This window comes from Rutilus rutilus (assembly GCF_951802725.1).
Source record: "Rutilus rutilus genome assembly, chromosome: 17".
Taxonomy (NCBI): Eukaryota; Metazoa; Chordata; class Actinopteri; order Cypriniformes; family Leuciscidae; genus Rutilus; species Rutilus rutilus.
In genome coordinates this window covers 21,861,319-21,887,877 of record NC_140230.1, presented here as the reverse complement: position 1 = coordinate 21,887,877, position 26,559 = coordinate 21,861,319, and the positions used below count along the sequence as shown (strand labels likewise).

Below are 26,559 nucleotides of genomic sequence, written 5' to 3'. Positions count from 1 at the left end.
ATGGAATGCGTCTTGGCTGACCACTTGTGATTGGATCACTGAAAACATCTTAAAGTGAAACAATGAAATCAAAATGGACAATTCTTGTTTTTTTTTATGGAATATTGCATAATTTATTATAACTGATTTATCCATGCATATCATTTTTTACATTCATGTGCCCTCTTAATCTTTAATCAAAATAACTTCCCCTCTCATTCGCAGCAACATCTCTTCTTTTGTCTGATAATGTGTTTACTGGCAGGAGGGCGGTACAAGTCACTCACATGAGATCACAGCAATAGCAACGACAATAATTTAATCAATTCCCAATGGACAAAAAGTCCCACCCTGAATTGTGACTTATTCATGAAGCCATTTCTCTCGGAAATACTTCACAATAGGGAAAAAAGACATTCAAAATTGCTGTGGAACAAAGTCACTTTGTTATTCTAATTGAATGGACCATTTGGTTCACACCTTTACAGACGCATACAGATAGAGCTGATTGCGTCTAAGGCAGTCACAATAATCTGATTAAAGATAACTCAAAATACACATAATCTTTAAGACATGGGTCCACATCACTAGTTTACACTTGTGAGTTCATTCTCCTGTATGATTGTATCTTTTGCCTTTCATGTATCATTCAGGCCACACACACTCATAGATTAAAGATTACACAGTCAAAAAAAGATGTTTACTAGTAACATTAACAGAGAAAATAAATAGGCCAATGTTGATGTCAAGCTGACTTAAAAAGTTTAATTGATTTGCTATGCAATTTTCTTTTCTTTATATAATCACCCAGCCTTGGTGATGGAGAAAATTCATACACGCTTAAAAATAAAGTAATTTATTAACATCTATGGTTCCGTGAAGAACCTTTAATGTCAAAATGTTCTGTATAGTTGAAAAGGGGTTAATTGGATTATTAAAATTGTTTTTATAAAAAAAAAAAAAAAAAAATGAAGAACTGTTAACTGAAATGTTATTTTGGGAACCCAAAATGTGTCTTCTGTGACATCACTGTGAACCCACTATACACTGTGTGTATACACTAAAATTCAAAACTTTGGGGTCAGTAGGATTTCTTAAAATGTTTAAACTCTATTATGCTCACCAGGGCTATATTTATTCAATCAGCAAAAACATTAGCATTGTGACATACTATAATTTAAAATAACTGTTTTCTATTTTAATATATTTTAAAATGAAATGTATTCCTTAAATGGCATAGCTGAATTTTCAGCATCATAACAAGTCTTAAGTGTCACATGATCCTTCAGAAATCATTCTAATATATTATTATCATCAATGTTGAAAACAGTTGTGCAGCTTAATATTTTGCTTTACATCATTATGCCATCTGACCAGATTGGGGAAGGGCCACATAAATAAAGTAGGTTGAGATATAAGCAATCTAAAATAGGTGTCTAGGACACCTGATAAAATATCATAAATCAGATTTTCTAGGACATTGCCACTACACTAACTAGTGATTTATTTTACTGGTTGCAACCAATTGTGTCTGTTTTGTTTGATGAGTCAAGACATTTCCCTGCAGCTTTAGGAAATGCTACATTTGACCTCTCAGGATGGATGAAGAACAGATTATTATCAGTGATGCTTCTCAACCTTTGTTTATTTCTGATCCTGAGCAGGTTTGCGTTTACAGACTATAGCAACTCTAGGATGAGCTTTGAAGAATCTAACAGAATAACTGAGCAATCAATCCACGTACGAAGAACAGGCCCCTTACTTTGATAACTTCTCAAAAGTGTCCTTCAGATGTCTTTCAGGCCCCAGCGAGGATCAAACTCGCGACCCCTGGTTTACAAGACCAGTGCTCTAACCACTGAGCTATGGAGCCAGACCTGTTCTGGTGCTGTCCTCATTACCATTTGAAAGGTAATGACACTGTGTGCATTTGTAAGGAGTGTGTCTATTAGCATTGTATTATTATTCCTAAACAAACAGTGAATAGATTGCTCAGAATGACACGTAACTTTTGTTGTTTAAAAAATTATATTCAGTTGATGCAAGCATCCTTGGAGGAATAACCAGTTAGGTCAGACTTGCTGGTGCCACAATGACAGATCTCTTATTTTATGGTCCCGGCCAGGGTCTTAAATTTGGGGCTCTTGTGGACTTCGGGTCTTTGTGCTGTTTCGGTACCGTTCTGATCACGTCATCACTGCCATGCCATTGTAAATATATGTGCGATTGGACAAACAAAGTTATGCAGATAGAAAGATGTCATTTGTGACAAATGAGTCATCTGTTTGTCATTCCTCCTAAACTTTAAACAATCAAAGCTACAGGGAAATGTTGGACACACCCTTTGAAGTGCCAAGCAAGGTGTTCTTGTGTACTTTTCAAATGGTAATGAGGACAGTACCAGAACAGGTCTGGCTCCATAGCTCAGTGGTTAGAGCACTGGTCTTGTAAACCAGGGGTCGCGAGTTCGATCCTCGCTGGGGCCTGAAAGACATCTGATGGACACTTTTGAGTAGTTATCAAAGTAAGTTAACAGATGTAATAAAAAAGAACCAAGCAGGGACCTGTTCTTCGTACATGGATTGCTTAGTTATCTGTTAGGTTCTTCAAAGCTCATCCTAGAGTTGCTATAGTCTGTAAACGCAAACCTGCTCAGGATCAGAAATAAACAAAGGTTGAGAAGCATCACTGATAATAATCTGTTCTTCACCATCCTGAGAGGTCAAATGTAGCATTTCCTAAAGCTGCAGGGAAATGTCTTGACTCATCAAACAAAACAGCCACAATTGGTTGCAACCAGTAAAATAAATCACTAGTAAGTGTAGTGGCAATGTCCTAGAAAATCTTATTTATGATATTTTATCAGGTGTCCTAGACACCTATTTTAGATTTTAGATCTCATGGCCCTTCCCCAATCTGTTCAGATGGCATAATGATGTAAAGCAAAATATTTTGCCTATGGGCCAAATGGCAGTGCAGAGTACCCGGACTTCTTGGAGTCTCTGGGAGGGGTGCTGGAAAGTGCTCCGACTGGGGACTCCGTCGTTTTACTGGGGGACTTCAACGCCCACGTGGGCAACGACAGTGAAACTTGGAGGGGCATGATTGGGAGGAACGGCCCCCCTGATCTGAACCCGAGCAGTGTTCAGTTATTGGACTTCTGTGCTAGTTACAGCTTGTCCATAACGAACACCATGTTCAAGCATAAGGGTGTCCATCAGTGCACGTGGCACTAGGCCGTAGGTCGATGATCGACTTTGTGGTCGTTTCATCTGACCTCCGGCCGTATGTCTTGGACAGTCGGGTGAAGAGACGGGCGGAGCTGTCAACTGATCACCACCTGGTGGTGAGTTGGATCCGATGACGGGGGAGGAAGCTGGACAGACTCGGCAGACCCAAGCGTACTGTAAGGGTCTGCTGGGAACGTTTGGCCGAGTCTCCTGTCAGAGAGATCTTCAACTCCCACCTCCGGCGGAGCTTCGACCGGATCCCGAGGGAGGTTGGAGATATTGAGTCCGAGTGGACCATGTTCTCCACCTCCATTGTCGAAGCGGCTGCTCGGAGCTGTGGCCGTAAGGTCTCCGGTGCCTGTCGAGGCGGCAATCCCCGAACCCGGTGGTGGACACCGGAAGTAAGGGATGCCGTCAAGCTGAAGAAGGAGTCCTATCGGGCCTGGTTGGCTTGTGGGACTCCTGAGGCAGCTGACGGGTACCGGAGTGGTTGTGGAGGCAAAAACTCGGGCCTGGGAGGAGTTCGGTGAGGCCATGGAGAAGGACTATCGGCTGGCCTTGAAGAGATTCTGGCAAACCGTCCGGCGCCTCAGGAGAGGGAAGCCTTGTTTAGGAATAATAATACAATGCTAATAGACACACCCCTTACAAACGCACACAGTGTCATTACCTTTCAAATGGTAATGAGGACAGTACCAGAACAGGTCTGGCTCCATAGCTCAGTGGTTAGAGCACTGGTCTTGTAAACCAGGGGTCGCGAGTTCGATCCTCGCTGGGGCCTGAGAATCAATTTTGCACAAGTATCAAAAACAATTTGCAGACACACATAATTTCCAAGAGAACCATGTATTCAGAACTAACAAGAGGAACACTTACAAGTCATCACTATGTGTCTGCCTTGTGTGCTCTGAAGAACTTCAGACTGTGTGCTGAGCTACAAAAACTTGAAGCAATCTATTATGTCTCAGGTATACTCAGGAAGGCCACCATATGTAAAACCAAGTAATGATTTAATTGATCAAAAATATTTAAATATAAAAACATTGATACATCAAACCCCCAAATGTCTTGGCTTTGAAAGTACAAAAAAATCTTGCACAAATAATAATTGTATGCAAAAAAATACAAAAGTCTGTAGAAGAAACCTGAAAGCTGCCATGGCATAAAACACAATCACCATTACAATAACAGAAAGCAGATAGAAAAAGCAGAGGAACTAGATGAGAAATCTTTTGTCAACCAGAGTTTTGCTGGCTAGGTTCCTGCGGCCCATTCCATTTCGGATTAATCTGAAGACCTAAAGGAGAGCATATTAAAGCTTCATTTTAATCATCACCTCAAAACAATCGAATGAAACCAAACAGCCTATTAACATATCCACATGTACTAACCAGTTGCTGGAGGTATGTTAACACAGCTGCGAGAACGAAGTTCTGACTGCCCAGATCCACCACACAGAAAAAGAGAGTGTCAAAAATCAACAGCACAGCCTCATTACCATAAAAGAGGACATCAGCGAATGAGTGAGAATCATCTGAAGGAAGATAAACACAAAGATATTCACTCAGAACACTAATGACTGTGAAGGGAGTGGATTCTGGAAATCCACTGCCGCTTCAATGAGTGATTACAATCAAGGTATTAATCAATATTTTTCCTTTTACATATAAATGATTTGACTGACTTCTTTAAGCTTATGAGATTTATGTAGTTATAGAATTATAAGTCCGTTTAATGGAATGTGCTCTCTCCATGTTTTTGAGAGAAGCACCCAACATGTATTAAAACATATATATACTCTTCTAGCTGACCTAGGCAGCCAAGGTCACTGGGGTTACTTCACCTGTTGTATTCATGACCACTTCTTAATAAAAGCATTAAATTCAACTTTTCGATTCTCAAATACTAGAGAATAGTAATGGAATATTGTCTGAACGAACCTCTCACTGAGAGAAAGAAAATGTTATCTGAATATTTTGGGAAAGTTCCCCATTTAGAGAAGAGCTCAACTAACTCCAACCTTGAAGAAGCTGTGTATCTGTATGTGCACATTTATTTCGATATGCTGGTGCCTAGACACACATTCTCATGACCTTGAAGGGCCACCCATACCTAACTCAGGGTCCGGGTGTTAGCCGTACAGACTATGGAGATGTGCGACTGCCTATCAGTCCATGTGTGGAAATTTACTATGTTTATCTATTTCTTAGCCAATCAGAATCATTCAATCTGAAGTAATGACGTAGGTGTAAGGTATAATTGTGGTGGAGAATTTAATGTATGGGGGGGCGACCTACAAACTCCTTGTGAGTCTTGAAGCTGACTTCTGCCTGATGAAACTGCAAACTATCTTCAGTAAAAACTCCTGATCTTCATTCATCATATCTGGTCTTTGGGTCTTTAACTGTAAATTCCCAACAACTGGGATTTATTATGTGTGCATTTGATCATCATAGTGTTTTTACCATTATAAAAGATGCTTTTATCCAGTGGCTCTATAAACTCCATACCGATGAATCTCTCAAACAGCAGCTTATCTTTCACGATGTAATCCATCTCACGGTGTGCCTGAGAATACAGCATTCAGAATGAGCAAATCAAAACACCAACAAACCACAATATACTACAGGAAAATCACAAGTATCAATGAAATACAATCCTCACGTGATCGATGACAGAGCCCAGGAATCGGTTCATTGTATGGTACGCTTTTGTGCTCTGCTCACATGGATTGGCTGAAGCATCCACCAACCTTGAGGGACCATTTCTCTGTAGGGGTAGAGACATTGTTAGCCACCCTTACTGAGAGAGATTTGTGTGAGAGTATACTTAGTCGCTCAAACTGTAGAGCTTAACGCTAACAATGTCTTGGGTTTGATTCCCAGGGAATACAAGAACTGATAGTATGTATACTTTCAATGCAATGTAAAGCCCTATTCGGATGGGACTAGTGTTCCAGGGGGACGTTATAGAAATTAATTTCTCACAGACGTACTTTGTGATTTTCTCACAACACCTCAGTAAAAATTACAGTGCAAATTACCAACTGTTTTTTCAGCGAACTCAGTGGTCCTCTGAGAAATCTAATCCCGTCCGAACGCGAATGTCTGTGATTGCTGATATTATATTATCTTACCACTTCTCCTAATGTGTTTTTTGACCTACCCGAGCTACCGTTAGTGCACCAATCTTCGGCATGCTTTCATTTAGTTTCAATATGGATGGTATCAGATGAAAAAATAACACATACAATCAATAAATAGAGCCAAATTACGGAATCTGCCAAGACTTGCCATTTAAATATTAGTGTCAGATAAGAGTAACATACTTCTCTAGATTTCTCTGCTCACGTATGTAGGTTTATTATAAACAGCCACTGCAATAAACTTGTGAAGTTTACTTAAATAGGGTTTAAATTAAAATTATATTAACAAATAATAAATTATAAGACATATACGTCATACTATATGTGACCCTGGATCACAAAACCAGTAAAATGTCGCACTGGTATATTTGTGGCAATGGCCAACAATATGGGTCAAAATTATCGATTTTTCTTTTATGCCAAAAATCATTAGGATATTAAGTGAATATCATGTTCCATTAAGATATTTTGTAAATTTCCTAATGTAAATAAATGAAACATTTATTTTTGTGAGTGAATGCAGCACAATCGCGAAAATAAATGGACAACTTTAAAGGCAATTTTCTCAATGTTTCGATTTTTTTGCACCCTCAGATTCCAGAATTCAAATAGTTGTGTCTCGGCCAATTATTGTCCTATCCTAACAAACCATACATCAATTGAAAGCTTATTTATTCAGCCTTCATATGATGAATACATCTCAATTTCATAAAATTGCTCCATGTGACTGGTTTTGTGGTCCAGGGTCACATATGACGTACTACTGCACGCACACACACACGCACAGCACATGACCTTCTGTAATGCCCACGTCTAGAAAACAAACACTGTAATGAACACAGAGATTTTAGTCCCATTGGAATCAGTACATTAAATCAGACATCGAGTGATAAGAATTGTAACTCAAAGTCGTTTAGAAAACTACTCCTATCTGAATAGGGCTTAGCTTTGGATAAAAGCATCTGCCAATAGCATAAATGTAATGTCTTCAAAAGTAAAAATTAATCATAAATAGTCAAATGTAAGTAAATAAAAGTATATAAGTAATCAAAGTAAATATACAAGTATATATAAGTGTATGCAGTTGTGTTTATACCCTGTTGATTGGCTCAATTATCCGGTCATATTGAGTTCGCAGGCGGTTGGTTATTGAAATCTGAAATGTCTGAGTGTCAGAGTTTGGCAAAAGTCCCCTTTGGCCACACAGATTGTCCTAAAACACATACAAATAAAATAAGTCTCCCATTCATACTTCTATTTAAAATGTAAGACTCAAAATCCAACTTACCGCCTCTCTCTTCAGGTTTGTATTCATTTCATCCATGTTAGTGTCAGCATGACCATGAACAGAACGTCCATGAATGTAGTAGCCAAAACATCGATGAGACAGCAGCAGCACTGAGACCTAACAGACACATATACATACATTCAAAAACAACATTAAACCATTATGTATGATACGGTCTAAATTTGTTCATTTCTTGGCTATGAATTATAGTCTATCTGTTCAACTGCAAAGAAGTTTTTTTTTGCCTAATACTTACATTGCTGATTGAGCACAAATCTACAAACTGGCGAATCTTGTCTTCAACAAAGCGCTCATGGAATACTGTGAAGAATATCATCTAAAGTAATATGATACAAAAAAGAAATGTGTGAAATATCCCAGGTGACACACACAAAGAGACAGACTGCTTGTCTTTGAGTATATTTACCTGCATTAAGCCAATGCAGAGCCACATAGCAGAAGCCACACCGTAGCGGAGTATGAGGCTGTATGAAGGTGTGTATGCCTCAGGAGCTCGACGCAGGTTGGACGAGGGGTCTCTTAGAGCCAAATTTGAGAAGCCCACCACCTGCAAGCACAATATTCATTATTTGTTAACACAATCCTTAAAATCCTTATGCCTAGTGGCATAATCTGAGTGGCCAGTTTGAGAATAAGATTTTTAGGCAAACTGTTGGACTCACCTCTAGAAAAAAGAGCACAGCAATGACTTGAAAAGTGGGGTTGATCTTGCGAACGGTCTGAATCTCATTCCACTCATTGGCCACAAAATATGTTCTCCAGATACTGACAGGAGATGCTTGACTTTTTGCTTCGCCAGACCCTGAGCACATTACAACACATTAATACAGAATATTTTGTAACGACAATGGGTATAAACCAACCACCAACTAATCTTCTTTTTGAATATTAATTCAAATTCTCTACTTCTCGATGACTGAGGGGGGAAGATTTGTTCAGAACGTCTCATGATCATCACCGGTCTGACTAATTAGAGGAGCCCCCAGCACTAACTAAATAATGAATGGACAATGCTATCTTTGTTGCCGAAATTACTGATTGGTTAAGAGAAAGACAGAGACCAGGGTCTCACACAAGAGCCCTCACATTCCAGATTCAAATTACCCAACCCAGAGCCATGAATCATTTCAGTCTCCAGAAAGTCTGCTAACCAAAGACTTTTATTGGTTAACTGAAGGAAGAACTGGTAAACGTTTGATAGTTTCGCAAGACGGATCAGTTCAGAGAATGGTACTGCTGACCCCTGCGGCCAACGCACCCCATCTTGGTCCCATGAGAGATGAACAAAACCTCTCTTCAGCAGGAACTATCCATGACCTCAGATTGGAATGTCTAAACTTTACACACCAAAAAGACTTTACCTATCAAAATCCATAAAACTCATTCAAGAACAATTTTCAATGGACTTATAGACATCAGACATCATTCTATGTGTTTCTACGATATATGTGTCCATTTAATATGCTTTAATCCCATATAATTCATGTAAATGTATAACTATTAGATGTTTGAATGAAAGTGTGTTGTGTTTCATATCAGTATGATCGTATGCCCGAGATTCAAAAGATGGTTTGAATGATATCTGTATAATATGTTTTGATCTTCTTTTAATTAGAAATCATGTCTAAACTGTGGCCTCTGTTCTCTCTGCTTAAGAGCTAAAGAACAGACACCCCCCCAGATAATGCATGATTTACGATGAGACAAACAAAGCCAGTGTCTAAGTGGTCCACTCTCTTCAGGAGGGGGGACAAACTTTTTAGCTTAAAAACCTTAGACTTAAAGCTCTCTCTCTCTCGAACAGCTCTCTCGGCTCTCTCTCTCTCGAACCGCTCTCAGCTCTCTCTGCTCTCTCGCGGCTCTCGCTCTCTCTATAGGAACCATGTAAACGCGCAAACGAAATAACCCAAATCAAGATCTGAAGAACATGGGTTAAACAGCTTCATTCAAGCCATCATCATCTACTCTCAATTTCCTTTCTTTTCTTAGTTTCATTTCTTTTCCGTTGTGAGTGTCGGTTCTAAGTTAAGTTTTGCGACAAGATTTCGAGCCACGTTTCTTCTGCAAAGCCAGCTTCAAACAAAGACTTTCATTCCGCCAGCACACCACGTGACTGACCACGTGACCCAGACATCAGGCACGAGGAGACCGAACGGACCGGGAAAACCCCTTTCACGCAACAAAAAGAGAATCCCCAAAAGCAAATACGCAAGTAGACTACCTCCAGACTTTTAAGCTGAAACTGGTGTTTGATAAGGGTAATAACCAGTCTTAAGAAACGATAGAAGGGTTAAATTAATGATTGATGGTTCGTTCAGGTCATGTCTAAGTGCATATGGAATCGTGAGATTTCATCCTTTCACTCTTAAACCCACTCTTTCCTCACTCTATCCCTTTCTGCAACGCGTATGAATGTGTATGTGTGTGTGTGTGTGTGCGTGTGTTAGATATTAGCTTCATGTGTTAGTATATAATCAATAAAGTATTGTTTGTATTTGAAAAGAGATTGCTTGTGTATGTGCTTATCAGATTTATTGTCTTGAACTTCGATTTAAGTTACCTATGCTGTTACCCTTAATTTACTTCGTAATTTATTGTTAGCTGGGGATTAATTCTTTCTTGGCCAGGAAGATATTATATTTCCTAGAGTTAATACTTGTTTATGCTTTCTGTTCATTGGATGAACTGATAAAATGATCATACTATTGATTCTGCTACAGTAAATTCTGAAAATAATTAAAAATAATTAAAATATTAATCATTGGTCATATTCCGTTATGAATAATAATTAATAATATTTATACGTGGGCGTATAAACGCTACAATTTATAATAAAAAAATAAATAAAAAAAGGATTAAAAGTGTAGAGTTTATATAGGTATAATGGAACGTGTATTTGAAAAACACATTAGAGGAACAATGTAATTACCCTCCACGTGTTTACTGGATTTACCACGAGGTCTTTCCCAGTCTATGAAGAAAATATCCACAGATAGCTGGACAAAGAGCTTATGAAGAAATTGTACAGTCTGTAACAAAAATAAGACTTGGGTTAAGCTGGGAAGAAAGGGAAAGGAGAGAAAAGACAGTATTACTTATGCAAACTGTAGTAGTGTATAAGCTGATGTACATATTTGAACTCACCTTCAATGCAAAGGCACAACCAACATAAACAACAAAACGCTCCTCCTGAGCTGGTAATGGCAGCAACACAGACACAAATAGCTGGGCCTGGAGATATACAAAAAAAGCCTTGTTTTTATATGTCTTGAATTCTATATTAAGGCCTGTTCATACCAAGACAAAGTTTGTTGCAAAAATTCTGTGCAATAAACGTTTTTATTTGAATGTACGGCTGTTAATGCATCGGTTCAGACCAACGCGAACCTTCGCAAGCCGTCAAAGCGACATATTCTTTTAAGGGTTTGTCACACTACACTTTTCGTTCCATTGACTTCCATTCATACGCATGCGAATGCTGGAGATTCAAGAAATTCAAGCTCATGTGAGTGGTTAGACTATTTGAATGACTTCTTCAAGCTTATGAGACTTCAAAGTCTTCATGAAATCAAAATGTAAATATGTTAGCCTTAAGGTTACCTATACACTAGTGCTCATCAGCTCATTAACCCATGTAATAATGAGCTGATGAGTTGAATCAGGTGTGTTTGATTAGGGAGAGAAAGAAAACGTGCAGTGTTGGGGGTACGCCAGGACAGGTTTGAGAACCACTGCACTAGTGTGCTCCAAAACAATGACAAAATTTGCATTTTGAAGATATAATTGTTCAAAACTTACATTCTCTCGCTTCCGCCAATATGGATCAGTGATTTTGATGACATCACTCTGCACTACATTAGATTTTCTGTCCAATCAAATGCTCTCTAGAATCTGAAGCATCCCTACACGAGTCATACACGAGTCGGTGCAGACCACAAAACGTATCGGACTCGGACCAAGACCAAATCATTAAGTGTTTATTGTTCACTTGACTCGCTTGCTGCAAGTTTAATATTCTGGATCAGTCGAATTCACAAATTAACCATTTGATGTTATTCGTGAACCAGTTGATTGAAAAGAATCGTCTAAAAAGATTCGCTCACGAAACGGACTTCACTATGGCCCTGTCCCAAATGGCACACTTCATATGCACTTTTGGTCTTGTGGACTTACAATGGCTGCTGCGTACGCGTGTCCGTTAAGTCCATGAGACTGTATGGTGACCCATTTTGTCATTTTAGGTTTCAGAAGGGTGCTCCTCGGGTCTTAACAGTAAATTCCCCTACACCCAGGCCACAAAGGATACAATGAATTTGCAGCCTTTGTGGCCCAGACTATCCCAAGATTCATTGCGCACAGGTGACGGCAGGATTAAATGTATATTTTTTTAAAGCCGGATTACACTTTTAAATGTAAGCATTGGGTTTTCATCTTACTGGCCAACCAATAAAATGAATGCTTTTGGTCACATGCCCAGAGACACTGCAGTTAAACTACGACTGGTGGTGCTCACGAACAGAGTAGTTTGCTAAGCGATAATAATGAATACACTACAGTGAATACATGTTTCTGAATGGCTGTTTGAAAACATGTACATTCTGTTTGACTTCCTTATACATGACAAGCGAGTGTCAGAAACACAAAATTGCACAACTGTCTTGATGTGAACAGGCCTTTAGACCTTAAGAGCTCTATCAAAAAATAATGAGTATGTAAACAGCACATCCTAGAAGAAAAAAAATCTCATTTGATAGAACAGTGGAAGAAAATCACAGAAACAAAGACACTAAACTGATATATGAGAAGTGGCTGAGACTATGTTAACAACAGAAAAAATGACAGACTTGCCTCCAATGTCTGGAAAATATTGAGAGGAACAAAAAAAGAAAGAAAAAGGAAAAAAAGATTCATGTAAGGCTTAATCATATTCATAATAGACTAGACAGCACCACCTACAGACATGACAAATGCAAACCTTAAAGAATATGAGCCAGTAGAGGCCTGTTCCAACAGTGATGATGAAGAAAACATTTGCTAGGTCACCAGCATAGAACACCAGAAACTTCATAATTGTCTGAAATAGAAAGGGACATTATTATGAATACATGTTTAGCATTGTGTTTATTATCGCGTCTGAATGGGAGTCCTTACCTGTAGGTCAATGAGAGGAGATGCAATTCTTCTTTTCCAGCTTGCGGTCTTCAATAAAGAATGGACAACAGCCACCCCTCCCAGCACACCAAGAGCAATCTGGATATGAATCCACATATAAATAAACAAACAACATTACAACATACACCAGAACATCCTGATCAACATAAAACAGAAGACTGACTTTCAGTGCCTGTTCATACTCACATCAGTTTTGATCCGAGCTTCCTCCTGGTCCATTGTATACTCAAGAGAGAACGTCACCTGTACATGCAAAAAAACAGAAATGAACCTGTCTGGCTGGTTATATAACAGTTAAAAATGTTTAAATTTTTTTAATTATTATTAAGTTTTTACTGTGTTTTGTATCTTGTCTGTCAACAGAATAAAATGATTAGTGATTACTCGCATGATTTCAGACCTGCGTTTAGAAAGCACAATGGTAATAATAACGTCAAATTTAGTCAATGTATTTACTATAAAATGAACTATAAAAATATATATTAATATTCAACAATATTATTGATCTGACTGTACTGATCCTGTTGAATGAGAACTGAACTGAACTGGACGATGACGATAATTTTTTGCCGAACTGCTTTATATATTAAATTAACTTATTCAGTAATTGATGATCTTTACAACTGAACTGAATCATAACTGAACTGACTTCATCTGAACAACAGTCGAAATGCATCATTTTCCTGTTATCACTGTAAAGCTGTTTTGAAACAATCTGTATTGTATAAAGCTCTATTTAAATAAAGGTGACTTGACTTGACTATTACTATTTATTATATTTTCTTATGTTTTATTTTCTGCAAACACCCTAGCAGAAAAGTTCAATGATCCCGTTTGAAAACCCGTGGCCGAAGGGATTACATATAAAGGCATGCAGTAGACTTACAGTAACAGTCTGTGTGCTGGGGTCAGTGACGAGTATATCTGAGTAGGCCACGGTCATCAGAGGGGGGTAGACCAGTCCCTTCTGTGTATTCGGCACCAGCTGAAATCTGTTCAGTGCAGGACATCAAGCTTAGTGAGATCTCAAACTATAGGGCTTTCACACTGTGCTTAAGCCCAGGTTATAGTCGTTCTAAGCCAGGGTAAAGGAACGTTTTAAAAGTGTGGTTAGTACCACTTTTTACCCAGGGCTGTGAAACCCTGCTCCTAACCCCGAATTGCGGCGCCAAACATGTACAGTGTGAAACGGTGTGGAGCTAGAACGTTAAGACTAGATGCCTTATATTCATGTGCTTTGGACAGTCACGGAAACACTGTGCGTTGTTTATTATAAACAGTCGTTTCAGCGTTTGAAAGAATGTAAAACAGCGATGGAAACCGTGTCAGCAAGAGTTAAGAAGAGACCTTTTCATTCTTACTTTATAGTCCGAAAAGTTATAGTAGTCGGCAATGTGCAATATGCGGATGCACAATGCTAGAGCCTTTATGTAAAAATATCGTTTGCTGCGTTCGTTCAATCAGTAACAATGACACCGCAAATATGTGAAAAATGGCGTTAACCCAGGGTTTAGGACTGTACTTTGAGAAACATCAGTTTATATCCAGGATTAATTGTTAACACTGGGTAAATTATGAGTAATGTTAAATGTGAAGCAAGATAACCCAGTATACCATTTACATGGGTTTTAGAATGACTGTGAAAAGCCCTAATGTGCGGTTTATGTGTTTGGGAGTGCGTAGTATTTACCCGATCTTAATATTAGAGGCCACACGTATGGCTCTGGGTGAAGAACTCAAAGAGTTTTCCCTTCCACTCAACGTGTCCACAAGCATCAGCCTCCGGGTCAGGTACCAGTTATTCATGTTAGATCCTGACACAGGAGAAGTCAGCATGGTGATAAAGCAGCAAGGTCTTCACATATGATAGTGTTTGATCAAACAATGTGTTTGTATGTTGTACCCTGATTAGTGAACTGGCCATTTAACTGCTGGTTGACATTTAGGAGAGGCACTGCAAGAAGACGCTTGTCTTCCTGTGCCTTCTGAATGACCAGGAACACGTCATAGAACACAGGCTCTGGATAACCAATCAAGAGCTCTGACACAGAAAGCACACACTAAGGAAAGAAAAAAGTCATTAACACACATCCACATATTCAGCTGAAAATAAAAACATGCATACATACAATAAAGTAGAACAAATTGCTAAATACAATATGGCAGGACACATGTGGAGTGCTTCTCAATACTCAAATTGATACTTCTTAATTTCTTAATGAGGAGCGAGGAGCTTCCAGAGGAGCTATAAGCAAGGACGCACAGGTGTATCTTATGCAGAGGTCTTTCTTTCTTGTCAAAAACCTGACGCACATTCAATTTTTCCTCCCCCTTTACCATGTCACAATTATTTTAATTTATGTTTTATCCTTGCAGTTTAAACCAAACATTTCAGCTTAGACGCAATAAAAGGAAGCAAACGAGGATGCATAAATAAGAAATGAGAAACATCCATGGATGACACAGAAGATAATTGAGACTCACACTCTGCTTGTAGGCTGTCCCAAACGTGAAGGCGGACTGTTGACTGGTAAGGGTGTCTGGACAGAGCTATAGAGGATAAATGAAGCAACTCTGTATCTAACAATACTTTTCAATTCCAGTTGTTTTGTTATAAGCATTCACAAAGAGGGGCCAGGTTCATGAAAATCTTATCAAGAGAAATTCTAAGAAGTTATTAAGAAAGATAGTCATCCTGAAATCAAAAAATCGTATTTTCATGGAATATTGCAGTATTTATTATAAATAAATAATATTTACAATAAATACTGTGGGAAAACCTTTTTTCTTGTTAAAAAGCAGTTTCACTCAGATATACATCACGATATGGAAGAAAAGACTATCGCAACTTCCATTTCATGTATGCAGACTTTAAATTATGAATTTAGTGCAATTCTTGAAAAACTATTAAGACATTCTCAAATATTTTCTCAAAAGGGATAGTTCACCCTAAAAAAAAGTAATAAATTACTCACCTTGGTGTTGTTCTAATGCCGTGTGCCCCTCTTTCTTTTATGGACCACAAGAAATAATATAATATTTAAAAATAATACTTTTTTTAAACGAAAATCCTGACCTTGGCCAATGGTCTTCAGTTTTGCATTTCTTGATTTCTCACAACTTGTGTGCTTTTTCTGGACGAGACAGAGTGAACTGTGTCACTAACAGAGTCACAAGAAGAGTCACTGAAGACCAACAGCCATGGTCAGGATTTTAGTAAAATAATACATTCAATTTCATCTCATATACCCTCAGAACACTTGGAATATACGACACGTGACGCATGGGAGCATTCTGTGATAGTTTTTGTATAGACAAAAAAAAAGGCAAAGAAGGAGGCAAAGAAGGAACGAAGACGGAGGAAGGGAAAATCCTCATCAGAAGGAAATCATCTCCAAAGAAAGAGATGAAACGGATAATTAGGCAACAAGAGAGATTAAATAAAAGACTGATGAATAAAACAGTTAATTGGGGAAAAGCATGGTGAGGAAATTTATTTAAACATGAAAAGCGAAGACAGACGGAGAGAATTGACCTCCTTTCCACTAAGGAAGGACCTCAGCTCTGTCCGTTAGAAATGGAAGCAACATGCAGCCCTGTCAAGTGTTGATACATTTAGTTGCTGTAAAAAACAGAGCTTGCAAAGCTGCAGACATCCGTAATAGCTTTTAGTGCATATAGATCAAAGTGAAGACCAAGACATATATAACCTTTCACTGTGAAAATTGTTGAAAGTGTGAAAAACGTTGCTGCAGGCAAGAAGAGATCAGCGGATCTTGTTCAGTTAAGGCAACGAGCTTGCATCTACAATGAACCAGAAAAAGGGGAACTTGTATACACAGTTCTAGGAACTCGGGGGGCCTAAAATGACTGTTTTGCTGAATGCTGTATTTCTGTTAGGCCAATGCTGTAGTTAAGGGAAACCCTGTAACTCTGAAGAGTATAAAATGTGAAACTTCTGATTGTTCAAGGCCTAAACTTGTGGTGAAGATTTCTCGTATTTCTGTTATCAGGGTTGCTGCACACTTTTTAAAGTCAAATTTAAGGCTTTTTAAGACCTGAAGAAATGTAAATTAATACTGTACATTAGGGGTGTGCGATATTTAAATTATATCGCAATATTTCCAAAGTTTTGTTGATTATAATGTGTTTTTGTGCTGGTACCATGGCTGGTTTAGGCCTGTTGTTGACAGCTGACTCACAAAGATATTCATATTATTCATTCTATGCGGTGGTCAGTTCACAGCAGTGACAGAAATTAACATTTTTATTAAGGGGCAATATTTGGCACCTTAAAGGGATAGTTCACTTTGAAATAAAATTTTGATATGTTTTAGCTTACCTCAAGGGCATCCAAGATGTAGGTGTCTTTTTTTCCGCAGTAGTTTCAATTTTGATATTTTTAGGTCAAACCGTTCTTGTCTGTCAGTCATATAATGCAGGTCGATGGTCACTGTCTCAAAACACAAGCACAGAGTCCAAATTAAAACAATTCCCCATCGTCCAAATTAAACAATTCCCCATCGTAAGTACACATTGATGGCCTAAGACACGAAATGAGCGGTTTGTGTGAGAAAACGAATAGTATTTATATCGTTGTTATCTCTTGAACACAGCACACGTCCAAATGATCTGACGGCGCGGGCGGGTATAGATAGTTCATTGGAACGAAACTGTAGCCAAGCGACATCTAGTGTATACATCTATACCCGCCCGCGATGTCACCTTCTCTACTGCAGTTCATTGGAACGAAACCGTAGCCAAGGCGACATCTATGTATATATCTATACCCGCCCGCGCCGTCAGATCATTTGGACGTGTGCTGTGTTCAAGAGATAACAACGATATAAATACTGTTCGTTTTCTCACACAAACCGCTCGTTTCGTGTCTTAGGCCATCAATGTGTACTTATGATGGGGAATTGTTTAATTTGGACGATGGGGAATTGTTTTAATTTGGACTCTGTGCTTGTGTTTTGAGACAGTGACCATAGACCTGCATTATATGACTGACAGACAAGAACGGTTTGACCTAAAAATATCAAAATTGAAACTACTGCGGAAACAAAGACACCTACATCTTGGATGCCCTTGAGGTAAGCTAAAACATATCAAAAATTAATTTCAAAGTGAACTATCCCTTTAAATTGATTTCCAGGGGCATTTTTTCCTATATAAAGGCATTTTTTCTAAACGTGTTAGATGTATTCATCACCTTTTATGTCAAATTCTAACATTCACATTAAATTCTATTAGAATAATAACAGTATAGGGCTGTTACCTACCAGTCAAATGAAATCATTATCAACAAAACCTATCTTTGCAGTGCAGTATGGAATGCCAAAGCGTTTTTTCCCCCAAACATCATCATATATGTCAAGTTCTTAATATTAATCGATAAACTACTCAGTTATTATAATAATAAGTCCAGATTGAGGACACGCAACAAGAATGAGCGAAAATGGCAAGCATTGAGCCTTATGCTGTGATGTAATATGCAGCATAGGAGTCAGTGAAATATGCGCTGGTTTCTCTCCGCGTTCTGCGCAGGTGTGCGAGTCTCATCGACAATAAATGCAAGCCAAACGCAAGCTCTTATCAGCCCTATCCACCGCATTTATGGCATCAGAAGTGGCATTAATATATTTACACAGCATTTATAATTGCATAAATAATGCTATGAGATTTTTTTTAATTCAGTATTTAAATATGAAATTATTTCTAATTTGAACTTTTTAATTAAAGGGTATTTTAAATTAGCCTGGTCCTACCAGACTCTCGTACATTTCATTTGTACAGAGAGTCTGGGCACTCTCCATTGACAAACGTTAACTTCCTTGAAGGCAGGTACTCTGTTGAAGTTTAAAACTATTGGATCTGCTCAGAGCCACTCTGGATCTGCCATAACCAATCGCGAACGTTTGGTCGTGACGTAACCCTACAATTCAAACTAGCGCACGACCTCAACGTCTATGGCAAGTCGTTTTAACATTTAATCCTTAAAACCTAGTATCTATTTTCATGCTACTAGTACTTATTTTTTAGATACTAGTATCTTTTCCATTAAGTACTAGTACTTATTCATTAGCTACTAGTGCTTATTCTTTAGGTACTAGTGCCTATTTGTTAGATACTTTTTGTTTTTTTTGTTAGATAGTAGATAGTATTTGTTAGATAGTACTAGTATATATTGAATAAGTACTAGTAGCTAATTAATAAGTACTAGTATCTATTGAATAAGTACTAGTATCTATTGAATAAGTACTAGCATCTAATGAATAAGTACTAGTATCTATTGAATAAGTACTAGTAGCTAATGAATAAGCACTAGTAGCTAATGAACAAGTACTAGTACTTAATGGAATAGATACTAGTATCTAAAAAATAAGTACTAATAGCATGACAATAGATACAAGTAGGTTTTAAGGATTAAATGTTAAAACAGCTTGCCATACAACATCATCGTTCTCAGCCACTCCCTCTGTTCGCGGATTAGACCGGCAAAAATTTGGCCGGAGAAAACGCATGAATATACCGCAAACCCAGACGGAGTACTGAAGGAAAATGAAAATTGAGCGGAAGTACGTAGGAGGGCGGAGCCAGGCTAATTTTAAATATGAAACTAAAACCGCCAGTAGGTGGTAGCAAGTCGCTGTCTTAATTAGTGAGTTGAGGGAGTCATTCATTCAACCGATTTGTTCAAACGACTGGTTTGAGGAAAGAAGCAAGTGATAGGTCATTTAATCATTAATTACACTGATTCGTTCAAAGCGCAATTCAGTCAGTAAAAAAATATATAATCGCTGTCTGTTGCAAGATTCTGCTACAGTTTCATTTTGAAATTTACGTCGGCGAAATAAAGGAAAACCTATCGCACATCCCTACGCACATAAAGAATGAACTTGCAATTGAACTGACATTAGCCATTTTCTTCTTCTCTCCTCCTTTCACGTGCAGGAGACAGACGTAATACGCTGTAAATTATGCAAATTGTCAAGTGAACAAGCAAATCCACAAAGATAGAATGATAAAAAAAAAATATGTACGCTAATGTTGTGGCAAAAATTTCGATTAAACCATCATCACTGCGTAAGAGACACTCTGAATCAAACTGTCTTTTAAAAAGTATTTATTCTTGTAAGAATCTAGAATATTCTTGGCCCAGTCACCACACAGAAGTTACACTGTAGGGTGAGTGAGACAAAAGTCAAGAAGAGATGCCTTTATACTAGTCTCAAGGTCTTATTCAGCAGGTTTCCTTTTCTGCTGCACATTCCAAGATAAGGGACCCATTGTTACATAAGCTTCTATTTCACTAGCTGACACTAAGACCACCAAAAGTAAATACTAGGGTCAAAGGTCCCTTCCCAGCTGTTCCCAAAGTGTCTCACTCCTGCACTTCCACAGGTATACAAACATACATTTATCTCCCGGTCAAATATCACAATATAGACAATAGACACACGCGACTCACATTACTTTGTAATATCTACTGAAGATCAATGAAAATCGAATTTTTCCATTACAATTAGATCGTTTTAATTTGGTAAAGCATTCAGATATGTCTAAGTAAAAAATTTAAGACCTCTCATAAGTAAAAAATAAGACTTTTTAAAACTTTTTATGGCCTTAAATTTTAAGGATCTGCAGGAACACTGGTTATGTTGATTTTTTATTCTGTACTTTGTTATTAAAATGAAACCATGGAATGTGTGGTGATTCATAACCTCTCTTAAACAAGTGCCAGAGTCATTTTTTTTCTTCATACCTGTATTATCCGAACCTGCTGGACAATAATCCCATCGAGCCTCAAGAACACCCGAATCCAGACTGAGTTTGGCACGGTTTATTTTAGAGTGAACTATCCATTTATGATTTTGATCATAGGTATCAAATCAGCACATTTTGATGATATTTTTTTTCTTAAGAAGAAAATGACAGGCTTTCTAACTTCTTAAGTTAGAAAAAAAATGAGAAATTAAGAATAATTTTATTCTTAAAAATGTTTCGTAACCCGACCCCAGAAATTGGTCTTGCCTGCCTACCTGCAGGTTTCCTCCACCGACGCTCTCCCATCTCATAAACTCCCCACGCACTGAGTAAACAGCAGCCCGCAGCTCGATGTTAGTGTTCTGAAAGTGGGAAGAAGGTTTGTGAAAATGACAACATGTAAGTTTATGTTTACAATATGTTTAGATGTCCACAGTGCTAACCTTTTGTGCCCCTTTAAAGCTGAATCCAACAGGAAGTGGTTCATTCTGTAGAACTCGTGATGCCAACCCAAGCTGTTCTCCATAGTATAGCCAAGGCAGGTTTGTCCTCCTACAGTCACAACATTATCTATGAGAATCACAAATACGAGCACACTGGGTTCTTCTGCCCATTTGATGTGAATTTAAATAAATTACAGACAGAGATACTTCTTAACAGTATCATGATGCAAGTAGCCGTAATATGTAACTGATTTAATATCAGATCAATTCAGTTCTTCTCACATCTCATCTCAGTCATAAAGCAGTTGATCTTGAATGAATCACACTGTATTAAAGTATATAACAGATGACGTATCTCCAATGGTTGATTACAGATCTTATTAATGGTAATTTTGTGCAAATGCCAAAAAGTCTAAGAAAAAAGTCTAAGATGAGCCAAGTTCATTTACCACACCCCTCACACATGTGTGAGTGTGACATGAATCCAAAGAAGTCGTTAGTGCAAATCAATCGAAGGATAAAGAGGAAATCAGAAATGTCAAAATAGCAAGTTAATAAATGTGTACGAACCAGTGGGACAGAATTAACTTGTTTTATGTTGTATGCTAACAGTATAAATGATGTATATTTTTGTTAAACAGGGAAATTCTCCGGGATTATCAGCTCTCTATATATATGTATAATTTAAAATGGTCCAATAGTAGCAAATAGTAAAGTACAATACAATAACTGTATATGTATTACCAGTAGGAGATGTCCTGGCTGCTGCCCTGAGCAGCTGTTGCTCTGTAGATCGTGTTGTAGAGGCCACAGGCATCATTGTTGATGGTGCTGGAGGAGTGCATGTTCATCACACACATGTTGCCCAGAGACTGACATGCTGTCCTGTTAGAGAACAACTACACACACAAAGTAAACAAAACTTATATATGTTCAGAAGTTAGGCATATAAACATTTAAAGAGGAACTATTATGCTTTCTTTAGTGTGTAATTTTGCTGTTTGAGCATGAAAAAGGTCTGCAATGTTACAAAGCACAAAGTCCACTTCAAAGGGAGCTATTCTCTATATCAGTAAGCACTGTACTCTGAACTCTCTGAAAAGCCAGGATTGGAGTTTTGAGTTTTCTTACAGGAACATACACGTCACAATATTCCTCATTTAAATAATTCCCTCCTAAGGCATACGCAAAAAAAAGGGATGAGCCCTGGTTGAGTTGCCTTAGCAGTGTGTTGAAACTCGCGGTTATGGTAAGGGGTGTGACATTTGGTCAACACAACACACTGATCCAGCTGAGAAATCAGAGCAGCACATTGCACTTTTCGGAAGGAGGGGCTTCACAGAGACGGGAACTAAACAGAGTGTTACAGACAGACTGCAACAATGTAAAATATGTGAAAAATAATGTTGTTGTTTTTTCAACATTCAAGCATGAAAATCTATTCTAGTAGACCCCAAAAACAAAATCAAGAATTTGTAAAAGGTCACAATAGAGGGTATGCACGTGAAGTAGGCTAATCATCGGCCGGAGTGACTGCGGTTACACCTACTGAGTGGCAGAGTTGGTTTTCAGTGTGAATGACGTGAAAAACACACAAAACACATCTAAAACAGGAAATAGCTTTGAGATTGACTGTACAAATATATTTGACAAGAAATCTGAGGTACATTTTTACAGACTAGGAATATTGTGCCGAAAGCCACAGAAAAGAGAAGCAAATGGATCGCTACAATTTACTGAAACAACTGGACTCCAGGCAGTGAAACGTGGATTTGCAGTTATCATTTTGTGTAAATATGTTGAATTTTGGGGTAAAATCATACCCTATATATTGCATGATTGGATGTTTTTTTTTAAAAACACTAACAAAAACTGTACAAGTTTTAGGGCTGGAGGATATGAAAATACAGTTGTAATCACAGTTATTCAACCTGCATTGCAAATCAGGTTTATTGGCAAAATTGGCAGACTTTCAGCTGTTTGCAATGAACAAATAAAACAAAAGTAATTGAAATACAGGAATACCCTTATGAAAAAAAGTATACTTCAAGTTCATTTTATGAAGTATACTTGAGTAATGTTCAAGTATATTTTTAAGTATACTTTATGCAGTAAGTATACTAATGTCAATATGTACTAGTAGTAAACTTGTAAGTGTACTATTTTAATACCGCTTGGGACTAAATTGGCCCACTTGAAGTATATGTTTAAGTGTACTATAAGTGTAACAGTAGTAAACTTTAAGTGCACAACTAGTTCATAATTATGTTTCTCATTTGTACTGCAAGTGAACTTATGAGTATACTAGTAGTTTACTATTTTAATACTTGTAGCAACTTTGAAGTATACTCTCAGTAAACTACTAGTTTAGTAGTTTTATACTACAAGTTTTCTTTAAGTGAACTTAACATCATACTTATAGTTTACCATTTATATATTATTTTTGCTCTTTTAGTGTACTCTCAATAAACTACTAGTTTAGTAGTTTTATACCGCAAGTATATTAGAAAGTTTTCTTTTAGTGTTCTCAGTAAACTACTAGTTTAGTAGTTTTATACTACAAGTTTTCTTTAAGTGAACTTAACATTATACTTATAGTTTACTATTTATATAAAAATTTTGCACTTGCAGTAGGCCTATACTACTATGTTCAAATGTTATTTTTTATACTTGAAAAATACCTTTACCTTTTACCTAAAACCTTTTATTAGCTTCATGCATCCTTTTTTATCAACACTTGAATGTCGGTAAGTTTCATAAAGAAAGGCAACATTTTAAACAAAATAGTTGAGAAAATCACATTTTTGTCAAAGACTACGCCTTGATCAGATTCAGAACAATGATCAAACACAGATAGAGTAAATCGAGTCCGACACCCCCACAGCTTCAGTCGTTTTCTCTTAATGGGTTACGCTTCATTTGGAAACATTAAGCAGTTTTGATTAACAAGCTGTTTAATGTTTGATGATCTCATCATTTTACATTTGAGTGAGCAATCTTCTATCACTTGTTTCAGCTTCTTCTTCTCCTGTGTTTTGATCCGGAGATTCTGTATTAGAAGATGTGTCATAGCGCCCCCTACCGTATACCAGTGAAAACATGGATAGCTGGAAAATTCAGTCAATGGTGGGGAAAAGTTGAATTAAAGTAAATTCCTATGTACACCAGTGGACTAGCCTACACAAAAATTCAGATATGCAGAATTAGAAACATATCTGTTTTATATCAATATTTTAATCAATATTTTCAAACAAAGTTTCATAAAATTGTATATGAAAACCGATGTAAAAAAAGTATATTTAATAGGCTACTCGATCAAAAGAGTTAACACAACTGCAAGCCAAGTATACTTTAAATAATTAAACTTTTAAGTATATCTCAATCAAAAGATTGAGTACAAGTATAGGCCAAATATACTTGGACTTTTCTCTCAGTATAAGTCAAGTACACTTAAGTGTAATTAAGTATATGTTTGAGAAGTATATAAAATGTAGACTGAAAGTATGCTTTCTTCTTTTTAGTTGAAAAGAAGTATACCAATAGAACACTTGAATAAACTTATTTTCCATGCTTATTTTATTTACTCTATAAGCTATTCCACCCGCAAGTTTGTTACTATATAAAGCTGAACATGTTAGTTTATACGACAGTGTGTAATATTATGTTTTTTAAAAAGTATTTAATAAGCTACTCAATCAAAATAGTAAACACAAGTACAAGCCAAGAATACTTAGAATACTTAATTATACTTTTAAGTATATCTCGATCAACAAGTAGAGGCCAAATATACTTAGACTTTTCTGTCAGTATAAGTCAAGTATACATAAGTGGAATTTGAAGTATATTTCTGAGAAGTATATAAAAAGTAGACTGAAAGTATACTTTCTTATTTTTTTGTTTAAAAGAAGTATACTAATAGCACACTTGAATAAACTTCTTTTTCGTAAGGGTAGGAAATGCATGTGTGTGTAGAAACTTACCAAACAGGCAGCTGCTGAAGAATACATGAAGCTTGAAAACCATGCTGATGGGAGAGAGAGGGTCTGTGTAACACAAACACGCATTACACTTTAAAACAATGAACCCCAGCACACTAACAACAGTACACAAACACAATTCATAATGTTAACTTTGGACTCTTACCAGTTGGCCAAAGATGACATTTGAGGCAATAGAGGTAGGCAAACTGTTTGAAGGGAAGCACATTCCTCCTGCCTGTGTGATGAAAGCATAACTTTCTCAATTCTCATCACTCTAAATGCATCGCATAAACATAGGCTAAGGCTATACATAAATTTAAACAAATGCACCAAATTCTCACCAGTACATTTGATGTCCCGCAAACACACGACTGAGATGAGTTGATGAATGAGTCCTCACATCTCACACACCTAAGCATATGCATGTCCGAACAAAATGAATCACTTTTTATGCATGAAGATCAACATGAAAACCCAGTGCCATTGATAGGAATGGCAGCTTTACCTTTTGCCTGTTGTATCTGGGGTCGAAAAAGCAGGCTCTGTTGCACTACATGCTTCACATCGCGCCTCGTTTAATGGATTCCCATTCCCATCTCTCTCCACTGACAAATACAATTAGATACCATGAAATTATAAAACAATGCTGCACTTTTTACCTAAAACTGTGCACCGTTTACCTACCCAGCACGCTTCCCTCAGGACACTGGCACTTGCCATTCACCCCTACACTTCCAGGACAACGGATACATCCATACCCATCCTGAGTAACCCCCTGTAATCAAATTATTGTAAAATAGTATTGGTATTCTTAATATTATTAATACAATAACAACATAAATACCTAATTCAGTTCAATCCAGTACCTGATTGGCATCAGGACACTGCTGGCACGTGATGGACGCCCCATTACTGACCAGCACCCTGAAACCAGTCTGACACTCACATATCAGTCCTAAATGGCAGAAATACAAGCTGCGTTACAATAAAGCATGTTATAAAACATTTATGGTTAATAATAACAGATAAACCTCTATATTTTAAGCATTTATTTGTTTATTGTGATGTTATGTGCAGCAAACGTGCAGCAGGAGGGAGTTGATTCACTGACAAGACGCTTACTCGTATGAATCTAGGTTATATCAACAACAGATATGACGATACATCAATAAATGACTGCTGTCTAGTGTAAAACTTATATCATCTAAAGGTTAGGTTGGTCAAAACAAAGCAAACTAATCTGCGCGCGCGTTCCGCGTAACGTTACCTGATTTGCTGTTGACTTGATTCGGCCCACATTTCACACAAGACAAGCTCGAAATATCAAAATAACTTTCAGCACCACAATCCGAAGGCTGTTGAAGAGATATAGAAAACTGCTGGCAAGAAAAAGCGTTTAATTTAATCAGGAATATGATCGAGAAACTGCACACGAAAGCTCTCAGCGTCCCCGTCGCCATGGTGCAGATGACGCTTGATGACGTACATGTTCCTGTTTACGCTCAGAGAACGTGTTGCGTGCGCGCCGCCG

At 37.6% G+C, this 26,559-nt stretch overlaps 1 protein-coding gene across 1 annotated transcript; it reads right to left on the bottom strand.

Moving 5' to 3' along the window:
- Positions 1-2,551: 2,551 nt before the first annotated feature.
- Positions 2,552-26,541, bottom strand: tmem67 (transmembrane protein 67). The gene is made up of 28 exons (XM_084385400.1): positions 26,296-26,541; positions 25,895-25,983; positions 25,713-25,803; positions 25,534-25,633; positions 25,370-25,439; positions 25,192-25,263; positions 25,029-25,091; positions 21,793-21,947; positions 21,049-21,157; positions 20,881-20,967; positions 15,320-15,385; positions 14,739-14,895; positions 14,526-14,649; positions 13,722-13,827; positions 13,022-13,078; positions 12,815-12,913; positions 12,639-12,737; positions 10,808-10,894; positions 10,593-10,692; positions 8,326-8,465; positions 8,070-8,210; positions 7,899-7,979; positions 7,643-7,759; positions 7,451-7,567; positions 5,874-5,978; positions 5,675-5,777; positions 4,601-4,743; positions 2,552-4,506 (listed from the first exon to the last, which is right to left on the bottom strand). Exons 1-28 carry the CDS (start codon positions 26,486-26,488, stop codon positions 4,426-4,428), a joined length of 2,952 nt encoding a protein of 983 aa, XP_084241526.1. The 5' UTR covers positions 26,489-26,541; the 3' UTR covers positions 2,552-4,425.
- Between the last annotated feature and the right edge of the window lie 18 nt (positions 26,542-26,559).

Bases quoted from the DNA above. Each gene is read 5' to 3' on its own strand.
- tmem67 (XM_084385400.1), bottom strand. From the start codon at position 26,488: ATGGCGACGGGGACGCTGAGAGCTTTCGTGTGCAGTTTCTCGATCATA. The intron at 21,158-21,792 runs GTAATACATATA...TTGTGACTGTAG, and splicing joins AGCCAGGACATCTCCTACTG to GAGGACAAACCTGCCTTGGC. The intron at 12,914-13,021 runs GTGAGTATGAAC...ATTCATATCCAG, and splicing joins AAGCTCGGATCAAAACTGAT to ATTGCTCTTGGTGTGCTGGG.